General features: G+C 60.7%; 1 protein-coding gene across 1 annotated transcript in view; it reads left to right on the forward strand.

The window, feature by feature from the left end:
- RBM19 (RNA binding motif protein 19) overlaps nucleotides 1–20262 on the forward strand; it is a 91048-nt gene that overhangs the window by 62278 nt on the left and 8508 nt on the right. The window contains exons 23-24 of the mRNA XM_081113466.1: nucleotides 3525–3645; nucleotides 18477–18589. Coding sequence (XP_080969592.1) covers nucleotides 3525–3645; nucleotides 18477–18574 — 219 coding nt within the window. The 3' untranslated portion in view covers nucleotides 18575–18589. The remainder of the gene's footprint in view (nucleotides 1–3524; nucleotides 3646–18476; nucleotides 18590–20262) is intronic.

Here is a 20262-nt window from a genome sequence, read left to right on the forward strand (position 1 = left end):
GGGTCTGGAACCCAGGACATCCATGGCCCACAGCCAGCGAAGGCCCTTGGGCTGCAAGGGAGGAAACCAGGCAGCGGAAGCAGGATTTGGAGAGACACCAGGGCCAAGTCGTCTGACTCCACTTCCTCTGTTGGGACACGCAGCCCCGCGCTACCCGCCGAGCCTCCGAGGCGCTGGCCGACTCGGCAGAGGTGCGCTGTGCCGGAGCCGAGGTCAGACCTCTGTCTCCGGGGAGAAGGTGGCGTGGGTCTCAGTGCATCAGGGGTAGCCCAGAGGCCGAGAGGAAGGTGCTGCTGGACCTCAGGCCAGAGGCTGGGGCTGCACTGTGCCTCCGCTGTGCCCAGGACCCCCAGGTACCACAGTGCATCCCCGTGCCTGCCCACGTCTGTGTCTCCTCACACACACACACACACACACACACACACACACACACTCCTCCTCGAATGCCTCAAATAGGACAGACACTCACCAGGCTCTTTTAATAAGATGCGGTGACTTTGATTACCCAATTTTAGCCTGAGCCACTGTGCTCGCCGCCTGTGACACTGTGAGGCCACCACATTCCCGCCACCAGGCAGTGGGCACGTAGGACTGCAGCCTGATTTCGTGTTAACCTGACTCCTGCTAGGAGAGGTAACTCGGCTGTCGGCTGTTCCTAGAGACCCCCGTACTGTGCTCAGACCTCACATACAAAAGGGCTTTTGTGTCCTGCCTGCCATTGTTCCTGCTCCGTAGGTGGTGATGGGAAGTGGCGGGCATGCAGCATAGGAACAATAACAGCCAGCTCAGTGGCTTACCCTGTGCCAGGCGGCCTCGCAGGTGTTAGTGCATCAAATCCTCCCACCCATCCTTCGCTGCCTCCTCTCTTTGGCACATAAGGAAACAGGCTCAGAGAGGGTAAGCAGCTTACCCAGGACCACACAGTTCATAAGTGGTAGGGCCGGGATTTGAACCAAAGTGTCTCAGGTCGCGAGCCCCCAATCGTACCTGCTGTGAAAAGCCCTAACGAAGAAAGGGAGGTGAAAGTTGGAGAGGGGTCCTATCAGAGGGAGGCCAAGAGGGAATTTTCAGCAACTCCTTCAGCGAATGAGACCTCTCCAGGGTCTGTGTGACACGGGAACGGAGACTGGGTTTCCAAGGGAGAGGGGATCAGACGTCTGACGGCTGGGGTCAGAGGTCGCGTCTGGGCATTCGCCGGGCCCTCCCAGGCTCTGCTGTTTTATCCAAGTTCCCTCAGCTCCCACCAGATACACTCGGCCGCCCGCCCGCCTGCGAACCTGGAGCTGCAGCTCCTCAGGGACCCTGGCGCCAGGATGGAGTACCCGCCGCGCCAGCTCCCGACCAATCTCTCCCCCGTCTCAAACCCCAGCTCCCATCAGGCTGTTTCCCTGCCTCGCCAGCTGAGAGCGCATGTGTTGTAAAGCTCTGAATGGGCCATTTCGGCTCGGAGTCCAGATGCACGTTTATATCCTCGTGGAAAGGAGCGCAGAGGCTCTGCTGGCAGTCACAGAGAGTTTTTTAAATTAAAGTTAAAAAAAAAAAGGGAGAGAGAAAGTTTCCTGCACCTGGCCCTTCTCGGAAAAGCATGGCGGAGAACAAAGCATTCCTTCCATCGGCCACATGTCTGGTTTGAGAAAGACGCGGGCCCCACCCGCCTTCCACTCGAGCTTTGCACACGCTGTTACTGAATAGCTGTGTGCCACCATAGCCTGTCTGCGGACGAGGACATGGGCTCAGAGGGCAGCTGGCTTCCCCAGGTCCGTGTCATTGTCGTAGGGGCTGTAACAAAGCCCCACAGCCTGGGTGGCGGAGAGCAACAGAAGTCTGCTCTCCCAGTTCCAGAGGCCAGGGGCCCACAATCAAGGTGTCCTGGGCCGGCTCCCCCTGGAGGCTCTGAGGGAGAGACTGTGCCATGCTCGCTCCGCGCCTCTCGCCAGCCAGCTCCTCAGCGTATAGGCTCAGCATTCCAGCCTCTATATCCTCCTCACAGGCCGGCTCCTAGGAGGACACCAGTCCTTGGATTTGGGGCCCACCCCGTTCCAGTATGTCCTCCTCTTAACTGAAAAAACTGTACCTGCAAAGACCCTGTTTCCAAACAGGCCCACAGCCTGAGGGGTTAGGGTTTCCACGATCTCCCTTTGGGAGACACAGGCCCACCCCTCACGGTCATGCTGCTGTCGAGGGCCAGAACCCTCCTGGTTATACGCTGCCTCCTCGAAGCATCTAAGAAGCAGGAAGGACACACCCACCGCCCTCCTTCCACGGCAGATGCTGCGTCCTGCCGCCCAGCAACTCCCGGCGGCCGCTGTGGTCTCCTGTGCTGAGGAGCCAAGCCGGGGAGCCAGCCTCTCCAGCTCAGCGCCTGCCTGGCCTCTGCAGAGAGTGCGCAGGCCGCACGTCCACACTAGCAACGCCACGGCGAGGACAGCACCTAATGAGCGCCGACTGTTTGCACCCACACTTTCTGGGCCTGTTAAGTCTTTTTCATCTTCCCTAGAACCCTGGGACTGGAGAACCATTAGCATCCCATTTGATAGATGAGGAAATGGAGACAGGAAGATTCATTCTGTTTGTCAGGGTCTAGGGCGCGCAGGGTCCAGGCAGGGTGGCTCCGGACTCCGGGCTCCTGTCCACGAAACACAGTGGCCTCTGTAACCCGGGGTGCTTCAGGGAGAGCCCTGCCCACGCCATTTAGCCTGAAGCGCAGCGATGTTTGACAGAAACTCGCCGGCTCTGTGTGATTCCCTGTGTGTGACGTCCGGAATAGACAAACCGGGGACAGAAAGTAGATTGCTGCTCCGGGGTTGGGGGTGGGGGTGACTGCTGGTGAGCATGGGGCTTCCATGGGGTGGGGGGTGATGATGAAAAGCTCTAAGGTTGGTTGTGGCGCTTGAGGTCATGCAGCTCTGTGACTAGTAGAGACCATTGAATGGCATGTGACCTAGATCTCAAAGCTGCCACAAAACAAAATCCAAAAAGAGGGAAGTGGGCAGAGTGTGGGGGTCCGAAGAGCGAAGACAGTGAGAGGGCAGAGCGCGGGGCTGGACCCAGGCCGCTGAGGTAGGAGCTGGTGGCTGGGAAGGAGGGGGCAGTGAGGAGGTGGAGGGCAGCAGAGAGATGGCCAGAATCGCCAGGGCCAGCGAGGGACAGAGCCCCCATGTGAATGAGGGGCCTGCCTGGTCACCATCGAGTGCGGGCAGCACTCGGCTTTCTTCCCTGGCGCTGCCCCTGGCAGCCGGGTGGAGGGGGCAGGTTAACGGATGTGCCCTGGGAAAGACGCCGCGCCTGGCCAGACCCAACGACAGGCCCGGGCGGCAGCATTGACTGCAGGGCCCTTGCAGCTCGCTCCCTGGGAACGTCACCCACTAAGGAAATAGACGTGCCACGGCTGGCACGCCTCTCCCGGGAGGTGTTATAGGCGCCAGAGGTGGCCTTTGGGTCTGCAGTGCCGGCAGGACAGAAAGCAGTGCTCCAGGTCAGGGCTTAGCTGACGCGCTGTATTTTATTTCTCGTCCTGTCCCCAGAGGGCCTTCACTGCCCTGTGCCACAGCACCCACTTGTACGGCCGGAGGCTGGTGCTGGAGTGGGCGGACTCTGAGGTGACCCTGCAGGCCCTGCGGCGGAAGACGGCCGAGCACTTCCACGGTGAGTGGCGGGGCTGCGGGATAGCTGCCTGACCCATGGGCCTGGGGCCGGCGCCAGGAGGCAGCCCGTGTGGACGGCATCGGTGGCCGCCGTGCCCTTTTGGCTCCTGTCGGGTCACTGGGAGATGTGGCGGGAAGTCGGGGAGAGGAGTGGGTCAGGGTGTGTACCCTGCCTCCCTTCCTGCCGGGCTTGTGGGCTGGCTCCCAACAAAGGCTCCCCTCCAGGGGCCTCTCCACCAGCACTTTCCAGGCTCCGCTGGCGGCCCAGGGGCCTCTCAGGCCAATTTCCCTACACCCTGCCCCTGTGCTGGACCCTCCGCGGTTACCCCATCTTAGGACCATCCGCTTCCTGTGGGGCCTACAGTGACAGCACCGCATTTCACCTCTTACCCACGTGGTGTCACGTGGCCTCGGATTGTTCAGTCCCTCCCCAGAGAGGCTTAGTGGGCACCTGCCCTGTCCTCGGGTTGGGGTGCAGCAGTGACCGTGGGGCTGTGGGTTCGGGTGGAAGAGGCTGGGGTGCAGCAGTGACCGTGGGGCTGTGGGTTCAGGTGGAAGAGGCTGGGGTGCAGCCGTGACCATGGGGCTGTGGGTTCAGGTGGAAGAGGCTGGGGTGCAGCCGTGACCGTGGGGCTGTGGGTTCAGGTGGAAGAGGCTGGGGTGCAGCAGTGACCTCGGGGCTGTGGGCTCAGGTGGAAGAGGCTGGGGTGCAGCAGTGACCTCGGGGCTGTGGGCCCGGGTGGAAGAGGCTGGGCACGTTGTTTGAGCGAGAGGTCCAGAAAGGCCTCCCCACAGGGGATGTTTGTACCCATGAAAGGGCTGCCTGAGCAGGGGGACCCAAGGTGGTGTGAGCCTGACACATGGGGTTGGGGGGGTGGCAGGGAAGGCAGGGGGCTGGCTGTGTGAAGGGGCTGGGTGGTCTGCCTGCAGCTCCCCCCCCCCCCCCCGCATGGTGTTCCCACGTGGCTGCTGCCTTTGTCCCCAGTGAGTTCCAGCACCGACAGTGGTGGCTCATAGTGCTTTTCCTGGACGAGCCATTGCTCCTGCCCCTGCACTGCTCCCCTCAGCTGTCCCATCCCCATCCCCATCCCCATCTCCACCCCCATCGGCAGCTGGGCCACTGTGTCACTGGGGACGTGATGGTTTCCTGTCCCAGCCGTGACACTTGGCCTCCTAGATCAGACAGCTTAGGGGCAGGTTGGGGGAGCTCGCTCCGTGGAGCCGTGAGCTGTCCAGGTGGCCTCACTGGGCCTGGGGGGGCAGCGGGCAGACCTGAGCAGGTCACAGCGATGCAGGACTGCATCCCCACACAAAACCCCTCTGCTGACCCAGCGCCTTTTAGCCTATTGCCTCCCACTACACCTCCCAGAGTTCACTGGGCCCAGCCTGGTAGGACTCAGGGTCTTTGCATATGCTGTTCCCTCTCCTGAGAATGCTTTGCCCTTCAGGATATTTGTTTGTAACCTGGCAAGTGCCTATGCAGCCTTTCAGGCCCACTCGAATGGCACTTCCTCCAGAAAGCCGCCCCTCTCCCCACCCCTCCCAGGTATCAGTGATTGCTCCATCTTCTGCTCTCCCACCTCTGTCCCCGGAGTGGGACTGTCATGCTCATCTCATCACCGATCAGTTCCTCTCTGGGCCCCCGGGCCTGGCATGGTGTCAGGCACAGGCTGGGCCGTCTGTCTGAAGTGAACAAGAAACCAGAGAAATCGGGGTTACGCACACAGTCACTGGCTCACAACCCATAAGCCCCCACGTCCCGCCCCACAGAGCCGTCCTATCGACAGCATTGACAGGCCCAATGCCCCTCGCAAATGTTTGTGTAAGGGCTCTGCCGGCCCGCGCCACCCCTGCAGGCTCAGCACTTCCCCCGCGGCCGAGAGAAGCCCCTTCAATAAATCGAGCTCCACTGCCTCCCCGCTCGGAAGGCTTCTGTGGGATTGGCTGTCTCCACGGCCCCATCACCCGCCGCTGAGACCCGGCCGGGCAGATGCAGTGATACAGGAACAAAGGCCGACGTGTACGTGTGCTCTGCCCACAATCCCCCAGCAGCCCTGTGAGACGACGCGGTCAGCCCCGCTTCATGGGCGTTGGAGTAACCGGTGACAGTGTCGTTCGTGAGCGACTTGCTCTGTGCCAGGGCCACTCTCAGCATGGGGCGCGCTCATCTCATCTCCCCGACAGCTGTGGGCACTGCTGCCTCCCCCCTGGGGCCAGAGACAGAGGCTCAGCAATGTGCCCGCCATGACTCAAGTGGAAAGTGGTGGAGCTGAGATTTGAGGTTCAGACCAATGAGAGCCCCTACCTCTCCCCGTCAGCCCCCCGCCCCCCGAACACCCTGCCTGTGCCAGCCGACGCCATTTCAGAGGTCTTGGCCTTCATTAGATCTGGGGGGATGTGTCTCCTGCGTGGCTTCCTTCCTCCTGACTCACCAGGGCCCTGTGCCTAGAATCTGCAGGCTCCCTCCAGCAATGGAGAGAATGAGTGACAAGTGACAACAGAAAGTGTCGCGTGGCCCTCAGGGTTGACGTGTCCTTGTAGAAGCCCGGCGGTGCATGTGCAGGTGGAGACGGGCTCAGAGTGGGGCCACCCCGAGGTCAGTGCTGAGTGTCGGAGCCATTGCCCTCCTGGGTGCTGGAAGGGCCGCCGGCTCTGAGCCGGCCAACTGTGCCTAAGGCGAGCGCTCCCAGCAGCTCTGAGCCCCTCCCAGAAGCGAGGGAGGACAGCGTCCCCACGGGAATCCCCCGGTGGTGGGTGGTGGCAGGAAGAGCCCTGATGCAGAAGCTGCGTGGGGGGCGTGCGGGGGGAGGTGAGAGTAGTGAGGCGCTGCACCCCAGGCCGTCCCCTCCTCCCCTCCCGCCCTAGGAGGTGGGCGCCCTTAATCTTCCCATCGGACAGAGGAAGGGACAGAGACGCAGTTACTGGCCAGGGTGACCCGGCAAGCAGTGGTGGCCGCAGCTGGCTGTGGTGCCCCACACGCAGGTGACTGTTCCCAGCCGGATGCTGCGGGGAAGGGGTCCAGGTGCTCTGGAAGCAGCCCCCCTCACCACCCACCCCTTCGTCTGTTTGATCTCTTCAGGCAACAGGAGGTGCCTGCAGCGGCCTCGAATGTTCAAAACAGGGCTGCTGGCCTTCTGCCGTCCTGGCTGGACCCTTTCCCCCTGCTCTGCCCCTCCCCTGTGGCGAAAAGTGCCCGGCTCATTTGTGTCGAAATCCACATTGTTCAGAGCTTCCCAGGCCCTGGCAGACTCGGGGCAATGGGAGCTGTGCCCAGTCCCGCCCCGGCCCGAGCTGTGCCAGGAAGGCACTCAGGTCTCGGGTGGGGGCCCTGAGCCCCATTTGCCGGCCTGAGCAGCTCAGCCACACAAAGGGCTCCCTGTGGAATGTGGGCCTTGGAATGAAAGGCCGGCATCTTAGCCATTCGGCAGGGCCGGCAGGAAGCTAGCCAGTGACACCGCAGCCTCCTCGCTGCCCTCTGGGTCAGCGCTGGTCCCCGCCTCAGCCCTCATTGTGGCCACTGTCAGCGTCGTTACCCCAAGTTCACCCTGCGCCTGGGGCTCAGCTTCCCCAGCAGACCAGCCACTAACTGGTGACCTGGGGCCCAGCCCCCATGAGCAGCCTTTCTCCTCCCTGAGGTCCGTGATGAGCCTACGTCACGGTGGGCAGACAGCTCAGTGTGCATCAGGCCAGATAACACATTGTTGTTATCATTATTATTATTGCTATGATAACCTTCATCTGTTAAGCCTTATTCCGTGTGAGATCCTACCTACAGCCTTTCATGGGTCTAAATTCTGCAGAATCCTAGGAGGTAAGTACAGTCCTTACCCTCTGCTTCAAAGATGAGGAAACTGAGGCATAGAGAGGGCAGATAACTCGCCCAAGGCCGGCCAGCCAAGGCGGAAGTCAGACCTGGGCTCTTAGCCATCCTGCTGGACCATGTCTTCATATCAGTGGGTGTGTAGCTGTCCCTTACGTCACTCAGCCTCAGCTCTGTCATCTGTACAATGGGACCAGGTGCCGTCCTCATTAGGGGAATCGTGGGCTGTGAAGGAGACGGGCCTGTGAAGCTCCCGGTGCACGGCCACCCACCTGCCACAGACACTATGCATCCTGCCTCCTCCTCTGGGCTCAAAAACAGTTCCCTCATTCTTGCACTCTGGTTGGTCCAGGCCAAGGAGGAATGCTCTGTTAGTATACGGTAGCATAGCCCTGAGTGTGGCACATAGGAGGCGCTGTTAGTACACAGTAGCATAGCCCTGAGTGTGGCACGTAGGAGGCGCTGTTAGAACACAGTAGCATAGCCCTGAGTGTGGCACGTAGGAGGCGCTGTTAGTACACAGTAGCATAGCCCTGAGTGTGTCACATAGTAGGCTCTGTTAGTACACAGTAGGATAGCCCTGAGTGTGACACGTAGTAGGCGCTGTTAGAACACAGTAGCATAGCCCTGAGTGTGGCACATAGGAGGCGCTGTTAGTACACAGCATAGCCCTGAGTGTGGCACGTAGTAGGCGCTGTTAGTACACAGCATAGCCCTGAGTGTGGCACGTAGGAGGCGCTGTTAGTACACAGTAGCATAGCCCTGAGTGTGTCACATAGTAGGCTCTGTTAGTACACAGTAGGATAGCCCTGAGTGTGACACGTAGTAGGCTCTGTTAGTACACAGCATATCCCTGAGTGTGGCACGTAGTAGGCGCTGTTAGTACACAGTAGCATAGCCCTGAGTGTGGCACGTAGGAGGCGCTGTTAGTACACAGTAGCATAGCCCTGAGTGTGGCACGTAGGAGGCGCTGTTAGTACACAGTAGCATAGCCCTGAGTGTGGCACGTAGTAGGCGCTGTTAGTACACAGTAGCATAGCCCTGAGTGTGGCACGTAGTAGGCGCTGTTAGTACACAGTAGCATAGTCCTGAGTGTGGCACGTAGGAGGCGCTGTTAGTACACAGTAGCATAGCCCTGAGTGTGGCACGTAGTAGGCGCTGTTAGTACACAGTAGCATAGCCCTGAGTGTGGCACGTAGTAGGTGCTGTTAGTACACAGTAGCATAGCCCTGAGTGTGGCACGTAGTAGGTGCTGTTAGTACACAGTAGCATAGCCCTGAGTGTGGCACATAGTTGGCGCTGTTAGTACACAGTAGCATAGCCCTGAGTGTGGCACGTAGTAGGCACTGTTAGTACACAGCATAGCCCTGAGTGTGGCACGTAGTTGGCGCTGTTAGTACACGGTAGCATAGTCCTGAGTGTGGCACGTAGGAGGCGCTGTTAGTGTACAGTAGTGACGAAGAGGAGTGTTCCCAACATCTTGGCTCTCAGCGCAGTTGTGGGAAGTAAACATGCTGGATCTGGTGCTCGCTGTCTCTCTGGGGTCCCCTGCTGCCAGCAGAAAGAAGCTAGTTTGGTTTTAGGCCCCCTGTACTCCCCACACCCTCCAGGTGGACGCCTTCGTTCTATCCATTGTCCCTGGACAAGGGCGGGGTCGTCTTTTCGCTTACCAGTTGATGCTTACAAAATACCCATGAAATTGAACAGCAAAGAGCAGGTCTTTGAAAGTCATTTGAAAAGTTGCCCTGACCAGGCAAAGACCTGGACATCAGGCAGGTGCTTTCGGGAACGGACCAGAATAGTAAGACGGCCGCTCTGCACGGGATCGTCCTCCCTCTCCCGGTCCTGCCCCCTCCTCCCTTCCCAGCCCAGCATCCCAGCATCCGCCTTCTCCTTTCTGGCTCGGCCCGGCAGGTGAAGGTGAAGTGCAGTTCGGAGCCTGGCGTGTGGGAGGGTGGAAAGAGCGAGCAGGGAGGGAAGAAAGGAAAGAGGCGGCTGCTGTGTCCTTTTCTTCCCGAGCGTGTTACGAACCAGCAGGGTCGCAGCATTGAGGGGCTTTCAGGGCCTGGCAGGCCGCGGTACCTGCGCGCGCGCCGAGAATATAATGGCACAGAAGCAGTCCGCCCGCAGAACCCTCTGTTTTCAAACGGGCACAGCCAGGGAGGCGCAGGCAGAGCAGGCTTTTATTTGGCCGGGAGCACGGCTCCGCTCCCGCGTGGTCTTATTCCAGCTGGGAGGGCTGATGGGCTGTGGTTAGCGCGGCACCTTTCACCTCCGGAGCCGCGAGTGCAGACATGACCCGCATGGCAAGTGGCTGGCAGCAGCCCGTCCCCACCCGCCCGAGCCAGGCCCAGCCTAGATGGGGTGCTGTCCCGTCAGTCACTGGCCTCTAGCACACAGCTGCCCTCCCAGCCGGGAGCCCTGTCCCGTCAGCCCGGCCCCCAGCCCCATGCCTTCAGGGCTCAGCCAGAGGGTCAGCTTCTACACGTCCCTGACACCCCTTTTCCTCTCCGCCCCATCACACCTTCACCTCCTCTTCCTGCTGCTCTGTGCTCACATGCATGATTGTCTGGTGTCACTGTTTGTGAGTAAACGAGCATAAATAAGAACCTAGGCATCAGAATGGCCTGTTCTAGTTGAGCATAGAATACGGATGAGGGACAGTGCCACTGCCAGCTCAGCTCAGCTCCGCCATCCCCCACAGGTAGGGGTTCCCGGGGCTCAGAAAGGCTGGACCGTGTGCTCCGGGCCCCATGGTTAGCCAGGTGAGTGCGAGCACTGGAGCCCTGCTGGTCAGAAGCCAGATATGCCTAACCTTGAGCCTGGGAACACCACCTGTCTGCAAAGAGCAATCATGTGACTTCTTATTGAAGATCAAGTCAGGCGAAAGAGAATGGGGGAGAGAGCTTTGTCGGGGACCTACCATGTGCGGGGGGCAGTGCCAAATGGTTTCCTTGTGGCCTCACAGCTCCCTGGAGAGGGTGCTGCTCCCATTTGTCTGAGGTGCACACGGAGGCCCGGAGAGGTCTAGTGAGTTGCCTGCGGGCACACCGCTCTGCACTACAGAACCCATAACCCTCTCTCAGTCCTCCCTCTAGCCCTGGAGTTCCCAGTCCCTAATGGTCCTGGGCTCCCAGTCCAGGTCGGGCAGTGGTTGCAGACCGCAGCTGCAGCCTGTGTTTGTAAGTCAAGTTTTTTGGTGCGCAGCCATGTCCGTGCGCACGCATGTGTCTTTGGCTGCGTTCTCACGCTGCGAGGGCAGAGCAGAGTCATGGCCCCAAAACCTAAAATACTGCCTCACCCTTTCCAGAAAAAATCTACAGCCCCTAAGCCTCATGCAACGGCTGCTTTTATTTTAGCCAAAAGCTGCCAGTGGCTAATTCCTCCACCACTACCTGCCTGTTCCCAGAGAGCCGACAATTCTGAAGGCCCCGTAACCACACCTTTGGCCCCCCCACCATGGATTGCTCTGCTTTCCTGGGAAGGAGGCCCCGTCGCTTGCTTCTCCCTCCATTTCCATTCCTTCCTTCACTCAGTTCTTCCCTGTCACCGATTATCAGGCCCTCCCTGCACGGGGGACAGAACAGTGAACATGGGCTATTTGAGTGGGAGAGACAGATGATAAAAGGGAAAAGTTAATAACAGCACAGTCCTGAGGATAGCAAGCCGTGGGAGGGAGTCAGGAAGGACAGCATACTGTGCCCTCGGTGCGGACTGGGAGGAGCCGTCCAGTACGGTGGTTGGGAAAAGTCTGCCTGAGGGGTCAGCATCCTCACCTGATGTGCAGGAGCCAGCCAGCCAAAGATCTGGGGGAAGATGGCCCAGGCGGCAGTCCTGCAGGTGCAAAGGCCCTGGGGCAGGAGCGTGTTCCTAGCAGGCCCTTGTGGCCAGAGTGGGGAGCGGATGGAACAAGCAGGGCTCCCTTGTGGGGCCTGTGGGTGTGGTAGGGAGCCTGGCTTTTACTAAGATACAGGGGGAGTCTCTCAACGATTGAAGGAGGGGAGTGTGTGCTTGACTTACTGCCGGCCCTCATCCTCACTGCTGCGTGGGGCATGCATTGTGGGGGGACGAGAATGCAGGAAGGGGCCCACGGTAGTCATTCCAGCAAGCGAGGGGGTGGCCTGGGCAGAGACGAGGGTGGAAGGAAACAGGTGGGTTGAGCACTGTGATGGAGGTAGAGCCAGCAGACTTGCTCCTGGAAGTCCGGAGGGAAACTGAGGCAGGGACAGAGCCCTTTGCTCTAAACCGCTCAGAGGATGGTGGTGCCGCGGGAGGCTGGGAGGCTGGGAGGCTGGGAGGCTGGGAAGCGGCGGTATGGAGGCAAGGCCCGGACACTGGGTTTGAGATACCTGTTAGGGCTCCCCGTGAGATGTCAAGCAGATAGATCTACGAGTCCAGAGCTCAGGGGCGAAGTCTGGGCTGGGATATAAACTTGGAAGCCATCGGCACACAGATGATAGTTAAAGCCTCCATCAGTCTCCCCCCCCCCCCCATAACTTAATCCCTCATAAGATGGCATATTTTCAAAAGACTGGGGCCAGGGGAGCCTGTTATCCCCACGCCAGCCCCTGCAAATGCGCCTCCTTGATCTCGGCCGTGAAAGCAATCGTCGGGCTTTGAGTCACAGTCAGGAGAGTTCAAGCACATGGCTGAAGTCACAGGTTGTACCTTCAGAAGGCCCCTTTGCCAGGGTCTTTGCAGCTCCCTGGAGGCAGGCGGGTCCGTAAGCTCCCCTGGCCTCAGCTTCATCCCTCCACTCGGGTGGTTCTGTTCCCTCCTTCAGGCTTCTCGGTGGCAGGTGAGGGGAACTGTCCCAGTTGTCACGGAGGGCCTGGGGGGGGGGGGTTGTTGGGGGGGGAAGAGGCCACTAGGCGGGGTGGGGGCCTGCGGGAGGTGTGGTATCCCTGGTGTGGAGGTGGGTGCCCTTCCCTGTCCAGAGGAGTATGTTTTGTTCTCCCTCGCTCCCCCCCCCCCGCCCCCCTCCCCTCTGTGCTGGGAGGCGGCCCCAAGAGAGAGGTAGAAATTGGCCTGGAGACCCGTTTTTCTCACACGCCCCAGCCACCCCAGCTGGTGGAGGCAGAGTGGAGAGAAGAAAAATGAAGAAGCGGGGATTGTTTTGGTCAAGGCAGCTCCTAGGTAGCAGCTGCTAGCAAGGGTGCGAGCGTCTGGCCGAGGGGCGGGAGCCACGCTCCCAAGGCCGAATGCTCCTCCCTGCAGAGGTGCTGGGAGGCTGAGCAGGCCGGGCAGGTGTCCTCCCGTCTCCCATCCGCCCCCCACGCCCCGAGCCCCTTTGAGTGGTGTTTTGGAAATATTTCCAAGCGCTTGGCAATATCCTGCACACTCCTGGCCCCTTCCCCTGGGAGCGGCTGTCCGTGCGGGAAGGTACTTGCTCCCAATCCAGCTAAATTGTTATTGACTTGTGTTCTCTGCGTTCCGCAAACATTTCACTCAGCCGTCGCCAGCCAGGCCAGGATTCCCTGCTAGGGCTAACGGGGAAGCCAGCTGTGCGGGCCATTTCTCCTGCTCTTCCTCATCCATCACGGAATTAAACTGACAGAAGGAGAATTTCAGAGCGACTTGGGAGGGGCAGGGGCTGGGCTCGGATTGGACGAGGCCCGGGGCCTGGGGACCAGAGCGCTGGGGGCAGGGGCGGGAGGTGGTGGGCTTCCCTCCAGGGTTGGCTGGCAGCAGGGGGCGGCCAGGTTTGTTCTGGACTCGAGGCTGGCCCCGGCCGAGAAACCGCAGGAAAACACACAGGCGAGGAGGTTATTACTGCTCCGTGATCACAGGCAAAGCCAGGGGGGCCCTGCAGGCAGAGGAGAGAGAGAGTCAGGCTGCGTGGGCGAGCCCTCCACTAAGATCAGCCGCAGATCTTTGTCTTGCCTACAAGACATGGAAACAAATGGTGTGTTTTGTTTTTTAAATCACCACTCTTTTGCTATCAGGTTTGGCCTGAAATTTGAGATTCTGGCTTCTCTTGAAAAACGGATCTGACCACCTGGTCCTGCATCCCAGTGAGCAGCGGGGGCCGAGGTGCGCGGCTTTTGCTTTTGCCACAGCCGGCAGCCCTCCCTGTAGTCACCCACCTGGACCACCGACTGCAGCACGTGTCCGCCTGGCCCTTCAGGCCTTTGCACTCACAGGTCCTGGTACAGACATCATCCCACGTCAGGCCTGTGAGGCACCGGTACTGTTCCCTTCCTTTCCCCTCTACCCCAACCCAGGGCCTGTGCCCGGAGAGGGGGACAGGGGGCTCATGCCGACCAAGCCCCTCGGAATTGAAGGATCCCTCCAGGCCTGCGGCAGGGAGTGGGGTGCTTTCCAACCTGGCAGCTCCCTTTTCTCTTTTCCTCTGCAACGACTCACTGTCACCTGGACACTCCCCTGGCTCTCTGCCGGCTGAGGGTTGGGCGAGGGTCGCCACGATGGGGCCGGCAGCTGAGCCTGGGACCATGGGTATCACTGTGGATCCAAGTTCAAGGCCCCTCTTGGGAGTGGTCACGTGCCTTCCCCAAAGCCCCAGAGGGCTGCCTCCACACCTGACCAATGGGACAAGAATATCCCAGCTCAGGGTTTTCTGGAGCCTGAAGAGCTCCGACCCAGGACCCAGGACGCAGGCGCTCGCTCGGCTGGCGCCAGCTCCTCCTGCTCAGCCTGCAGCACCCACTGAGTCTGCAGGGTCCTCAGCTGACTGGGCTCCGCTCCCCTCTGGGTGTCCTTGCTTCTAGCGTTTGCTACCCGGCACCTCTGCGTGCTGTCTCGCCTGATGTCATCGACTCCCCGCAGTGGGCACCGTGCCCTCTGCAGACAGACCCTGGAATTCAGAGGCAAGCGGGGGCTCCGGCTCTGCCCCCCGGGGCCCAGCATGGCTTCCAGGCCGGTGGGTCAGCATACCCGTTGGGGTTTTCTTGGTGCTGTGTCCCCAGCACCAGGCCCGGCAGAGTAGATGCTCAGTGAGTACTTGCTGTGAATGCCGGCCGGCAGGAACCCCACAGCCCCCCGTGAGATCAGGAGAGCAGACTGTACCCACTCGACAGAGAGGAACAGTGAGGTGTGGAGTTTAGCTCCCTTCAGTCTCCAGGCCCATGTGGCCCGTGGCCTGGGACAGCTCCTGGCTCTCAAGGTGGGGACCACTGACGTGCCCAGGGCTGCTTGCTGATGCTGTGGGTGGGTCGCCCCAGGAGGGGGCCCCGAAGCCTCGGCACCGGCCCAAGGTTCACAGAGACGGGGAGTGACAGGAGCAGCTTCCATCAGCGACAGTAAGCAGGCTAGCCTTTATGGAGCGCCTACTGTGTGCTAGCCCTTCTAATGCTCTAAGCACCCTCGGCGCTGGGTGCTGTGCAGTAACTGCAGACTGAGCCCAGAGAGGCGCGGCCCCTGGCACGGGCCGCCCAGCTGGGAGCCGGGAGCAGCAGGCGTACAGCCCGCAGCCCGGCTCCAGCTGGCACGCAGGCCCTCCCCTACCCGCTGTTCCCGCTGCCTGGCCCCCGGTGCCGCTCAGATGCCTTCTCCCCACTTGCCTTTCCTCAACGTGCTGCCTCCGAAACAAAACCCCACGAAGCGCGTTCTCTTGTCCTCCCGACAGCTCCCCGCCCACCCCCTTGCGCCTTTCTCTCTGCCCGCCTGTGCCTTCCATGCAGGGCGCCCGCGCCAGCCAGGGACGGCAGAGAGACACGGGCTGGCATTCTGTCAAGGAATTAATTGAAAAATAAAATCATTAGATGGGAACTCCAGAAATGCAGAATGGTGGTTGGAGGGGGGAGAGGGGGCAGGGCTGGGGGGGCTGTTGGGGGCCGGCTGAGCTTTTTGTCAAGTTAATTTCTCGGGTGTGGATGTTGGGCGACATTCGCGTGTTGTTTATCTTCGGGTGCAGCTGTGATACTGAAAGGAACGCAGCTTGTTGCGTGTATTTATTTTACACCTTTTCCCGGTTCTGCATTGTGTGTGTTTGGTGAAAACCCACTGAGGCTTTGATGGCAGGGAAGTGGGATTTCTGCAGCTGTCCCGGCCAGCAGGTGCTCCGCGCGCGGCAGGGCCCGCGGGGGCTGCTGGGTGGGAATTCAGGGTCTGATGTGTCTTCTGGGGCCACCTGGGCGCCTGACCTGAGCCAGAGATGCCAGGCCCACGAGAGGATGCTGTAAGGATGTGCCTGGCGTGAGCCCAGACCCACGCACTGGCCCTCGCAGCCCCCCTGGGAGGTGGGTCCTGTTTTCACCCCCAGTGCACAGACCCAGGGAGCGGAGGTGACTTGCCCAAGGTCACTGAGCCATGAGGTGACGGGCCTGGACCTCAGCCGGCCTGCCTCCCAAGCCCTTCACCGCACAGCGGTCAGTGGGCACCCCTCGGCCTCCATTTCCCAACTGGGGGAGAGGAGGCAGTGTGGGTCGTGCCTCCTTTGGCCTTGATGTACTAGCCTTCCTATGACAGTCCCCGCTGTCGGCCTGATGGGAGAGAGACATGGAACACCCACGCCTCTCACGGGGATAACAAGTGACAAAGACACTGGTCTCAGCATCATCAGGACCCTCCCAGGTGCCGGCATTTCTCTTTTCACTCCTTTAATCTTCCCAACAACCCATGAGGGGTAGTTATTAATAGTGTGCCCATTTTGCAGATGGGGAAACTGAGGCATGGAAGGGCTGAGTAGGGCTGTGGCATCAGCGCCCGAGCTACTGAGCAGTGCTCTGAGAGGTGTTCGCGGGAAGGAGGACCCCTGGCCTGCACCAGACGGTCAGGGAGGCCTGGGGTCGGCAGAGAGAGGGTGGCCGCCGAGGAGGGCAGGGATGGAGGACTCGCCCTTTCCCCCCTTGTAAACATGAGGGATTGAATCTCGGACAGCGAGCATGCCCTGCCCGAATCACACAACCTGGAAGTGCTAAAGCCACATGCGCCTCATTCTAAAGCCAGGCGTGGCGACCACATGCCCTCTCACGGGGTCCTGTGGGACCTTGGCCCTGCCCCTGCCCTCAGGTGTGGGGTGCAGTTCGGACACCGAGGCTGCCGCGTGGTCGCTGTGGGGCTCGGGGTATGCTGGTGTCTACGCTTCTGTCTTCCCACCTGGGAAACGGGCTGATGGCGCCCACTCCTGAAGCGGGTGCTGGTGGAACTGGGGTGAGATGCTGCTTGTAAAGTGCCCATCCTGTGTGTATTTCCTCTCCGGCTGCGGCCCTCCCTCTGGGCCTCAGTGTCGCCAGCCAGGTGACATCCCTGCCCAGCCGCTGGTTTGTTTTATGGCTATCCCGACATTAGCAGTTTTAATTTTAGCCATTTATTCTTTTATTCAGCAAATGATCACAGAGCACCTACTGTGTGCTGGGCCCATAAGACAGACCCAGCCCACCCCACTGCCACTCCCATTGTCAGTCGCTGTAAGGGGGTGTCCATGACAGGCCGCAGCCCTGTTTTGCGGCCCTTCCATCCCCGGCTCCTATTACCTGCCCACAGATTCCTTTCCAGAGGCCATGGTGCCCCTCCAGAGCCTGGCGATTACAGGAAGCCAGGAGCATTGAGGAGGGAGCAGGAACGGAAGCGGGTGTCTGAGCCGTGGGCTGCCGCCCGCCCAGCCCATTCTGTCCCGTCTCTTCTCATGACTAACAATGATGGATACAGCTGCCAGGCCTTGAGGCTCCCCGGACAGACGGGGGGGGGGGGGTGCAGCCTCCCTCACCTTCCTCACCCTCGCCAAGGGGGCAGCTCGCCTTGTCCCCTCCCTTTGCTCATCCCCTCACTCGTCAAATATTAATGAGCCCTCACGAGGCCAGGCAGTGTGCTAAGGCAGAGGACACAATGGACGGAACAGTGTCCCACACACAGATATGCTGCTGCAGGGAGAAGTACAGACGGGCTGAGGGCAGGGGGTCCTGTCAGAGACAGTGGTCAGGGGAGTCCTCTCTGAGGAGGGGACGTGGCAGGCCCGAGCCCAACTCCCCCCACTCCGTTTCCTTCCTGGAGGGCCAAGGGGACCAGCATGCCTTCTGCCTCCCTTCGTCTCCCTGGTGTCTGCCATCCACGGAGGCTTTCATGAAAAGTGGAAAGATGGCTTTGGTGGGCTTGGGTTCCATTCCTGTCTGTGGCTCAGTTCCCTCGCCTGTGAGAGGCAGTAATAATACCTACCTGCGGGATTGTTGAAAAGAGGAGTCGTAGCACATAGTAGGTACTCAGTCAATAGCATTTGGGGCCCAGAGGGCATATATTTTGCTGAGCCCGCCATGCCTTTCATATGTTCCTGCTGCACATCTGCACCCCCTTCCCCCTCCCCTCAGAGAACTCTTCTGCATCCTTCAAAACCCAGGTCACATCACCCATCCTCTCTAAAGCCTCCACCCCAATGGTTATTCCCTCCGTGCCTCCTCGGGAACCCTTGAGCGTGTGTTTGTTCGGCACCTACCGGATGCTAGCCGCCTGCTGTTCGGTTACGAGCCTGCGGCCTCCAGGGACACCGCAGCTACCACTGTTTCCTCAACCCTTGCCCTGGCTGGGCTGCCTCCCTGAGGGTTTTCAAGGCCCCACACCAGGCAGAGAGGCCTTAACCTCTGACCTGCTGGAGGGGTCGCCTCCCTCCCCTTCAAATGGGACCCTTTCCTCTGTGGGAGGGGTTGGCCCCAGAGTGGAGAGTTTCTGGGCCAGAAAGAGGCAGCTCCCCACGGCGAAGCTGGAGACTAACCCACAATCTCTCTCTCTCTCCCTCTCTCTCTCTCTCTCTCTCTCCCTCTCCCTCTCCCTCTCTCCCTCTCTCCCTCTCTCCCTCTCTCCCTCTCTCCCTCTCTCCCTCTCTCCCTCTCTCCCTCTCTCCCTCTCTCCTCGCTTCCCCCGGACTCCTCTCTCTCATGCCTCCCCTTCCATGCTTTCTCCCGCCTCCCATCTTATTCTGTGTCTCCCCTCTCACCACGTCCCATTTCCCTTGCGTTCCCATTCCTCGTCCCCATCCCCCTCCCTCCCTGCCATCGCCCTCTGCCTGCCTCCAACCCCCTCGGCTGTTCTTTTCTCCTCTCTTGCCATCTGGGCGCCCACAGAGCCCCCGAAGAAAAAGCGGTCTGTGGTGTTGGACGAGATCCTGGAGCAGCTGGAAGACAGTGAGAACGACAGTGAGGAGCGAGCCCTTCAGCTGTGAGCTGGCACCGAGAGGGTACGTGGCTGCAGGGCCCTGAGGACGGGACAGCCGCTCCGCCGCTGCGTCCTGCCACGGGGGCCGGGGGCCTGGTGCGCCGCCCGGGGTGGGAGCAGCAGGCAGCCCCCGCTCCCCTGGTCCAAGGTCAGAGGGGATGACGGCCGCCTGCCGGAGCCCTGGGTCCTGAGCCGCTCTGGGCCTGCAGGAGGGCCGGCCCAGCTGTTGGCTGCGCTCACAGGACTTCTCCGAGGTCCCGAGACGCCGCAGGGTCTCATCCCACCGGCAGGAAGGTCAGGGCACGGAGGGCCCCAGCTCATGGGAGCCAGGACCCAGGCACCCCATGGATCTGGGAACCGGCCGTTACCTCACCTCCTGGCTCAGCCTCCTCACTGACTGGTTCCCACTCGGGGCTTTAGTGAGAAGGAAAGGCTGGGGTAACCCATGGAAGGCGCCAGGCATAGTGCTTCCACCCTCGCTCTCCCTCCAGGGCTGCTGAGCTGCAGTCCTGCCTGCGTCTGTCCGTCTGTCTGTCTGTCCAAGGGGCTGCTCACAGCCTGGGACCGCCTCCGTCCTGCCCCATCCTCGTCACCTGGGACTGCAGGCCCTGCTGACCTCGTGGCCAGTCTCATGGGTTGGGCCCAGCTGGGCCTGTGAAATGCATCCAGGTGCCCAGCCCAGTAAGCAGTGCCCACTGCTCACACCTCCAGCCCAGAGACCAGCCTCCCCCGCGAGGAGGCCTGTGCCCAGCACTTACCAGGACGCAGGATAGTGGAGAGGAAAGAGCTGCAGCCGTGCCACCTGGGTCTGAATCGGCCTGGCCGTCCCCAGCTATGTCACTGCAGACCACCGAGGTCCCTGCTGGCCCTCAGCATCTTTCTCTGTGAAGCGCGGCTGTAGACCCACCTCGGAGATGGCACTGGGACTAAAGCCATCGCTGCTCGAACTATGACTCTTGTTTACTGCATAACGTGGGGCCTGCGGGTGGGGCTCCACGTGAGAGTCTAAGAACCTCCGCCTTTCTGTGCATCGTAGGGGCTTAGTCTTCACCCAGTTCTCAGAGTGGCCTGGGACCCACGCTGCGCTCCCCGGACCCGCTACCCTGCCAGGCTGAGCAGCCCCAGCTTATCACTGCAGAGCCTGGAGCTGGGCCCTGTGAAACGCACCCCGGTGCCCAGCGTGGCCCGTCCCCGCTGGCACAGAGGGGACCACAGCCTTCGGGCGGGAGCTGTGGTGGGGTCGATGATAAACCTCCCCAGGCTAGACGCGTGGTGACCAGACTCCCCAGCCACCGAGGGTCTCGGGTGACAGGCCTGGGGTCTGCCCGTTCTTCCCACTGCTCTGTGCAGGGCCCGTGGGTCCTCCTGGGTAAGCACCCAGGGTTGGCAGTTCCTCTCTGTTAAAGCAGATGTTTTGTCAGAGGGAAGGGACAGGGCTGGGGATTGCCGATCCCTGGTTCAGATTCCAGCTGTCCCCGCACAGCCTGCTGGGGCAGGGAACGGCGTGGGGCGGGGTGGGGCCTGGCTAGCCTCCTCATTATTGTCGTTATTATTATTCTGGAGTGAAGGAAGGTGTAGCTAGCGAGGCCATAATAAAGTAAAACCAGGTCAGTACTGGGCCCGGCCCACAGGAGGTGCCCGTCTCACCGCTTTGGGAAGCGGGGCCGCCTGTTAGGAGAAAAGCATCGTCAGTGC

The sequence above is a fragment of the Myotis nattereri genome (genome assembly GCF_964212035.1).
Source record: "Myotis nattereri genome assembly, chromosome: 19".
Classification (NCBI taxonomy): domain Eukaryota; kingdom Metazoa; phylum Chordata; class Mammalia; order Chiroptera; family Vespertilionidae; genus Myotis; species Myotis nattereri.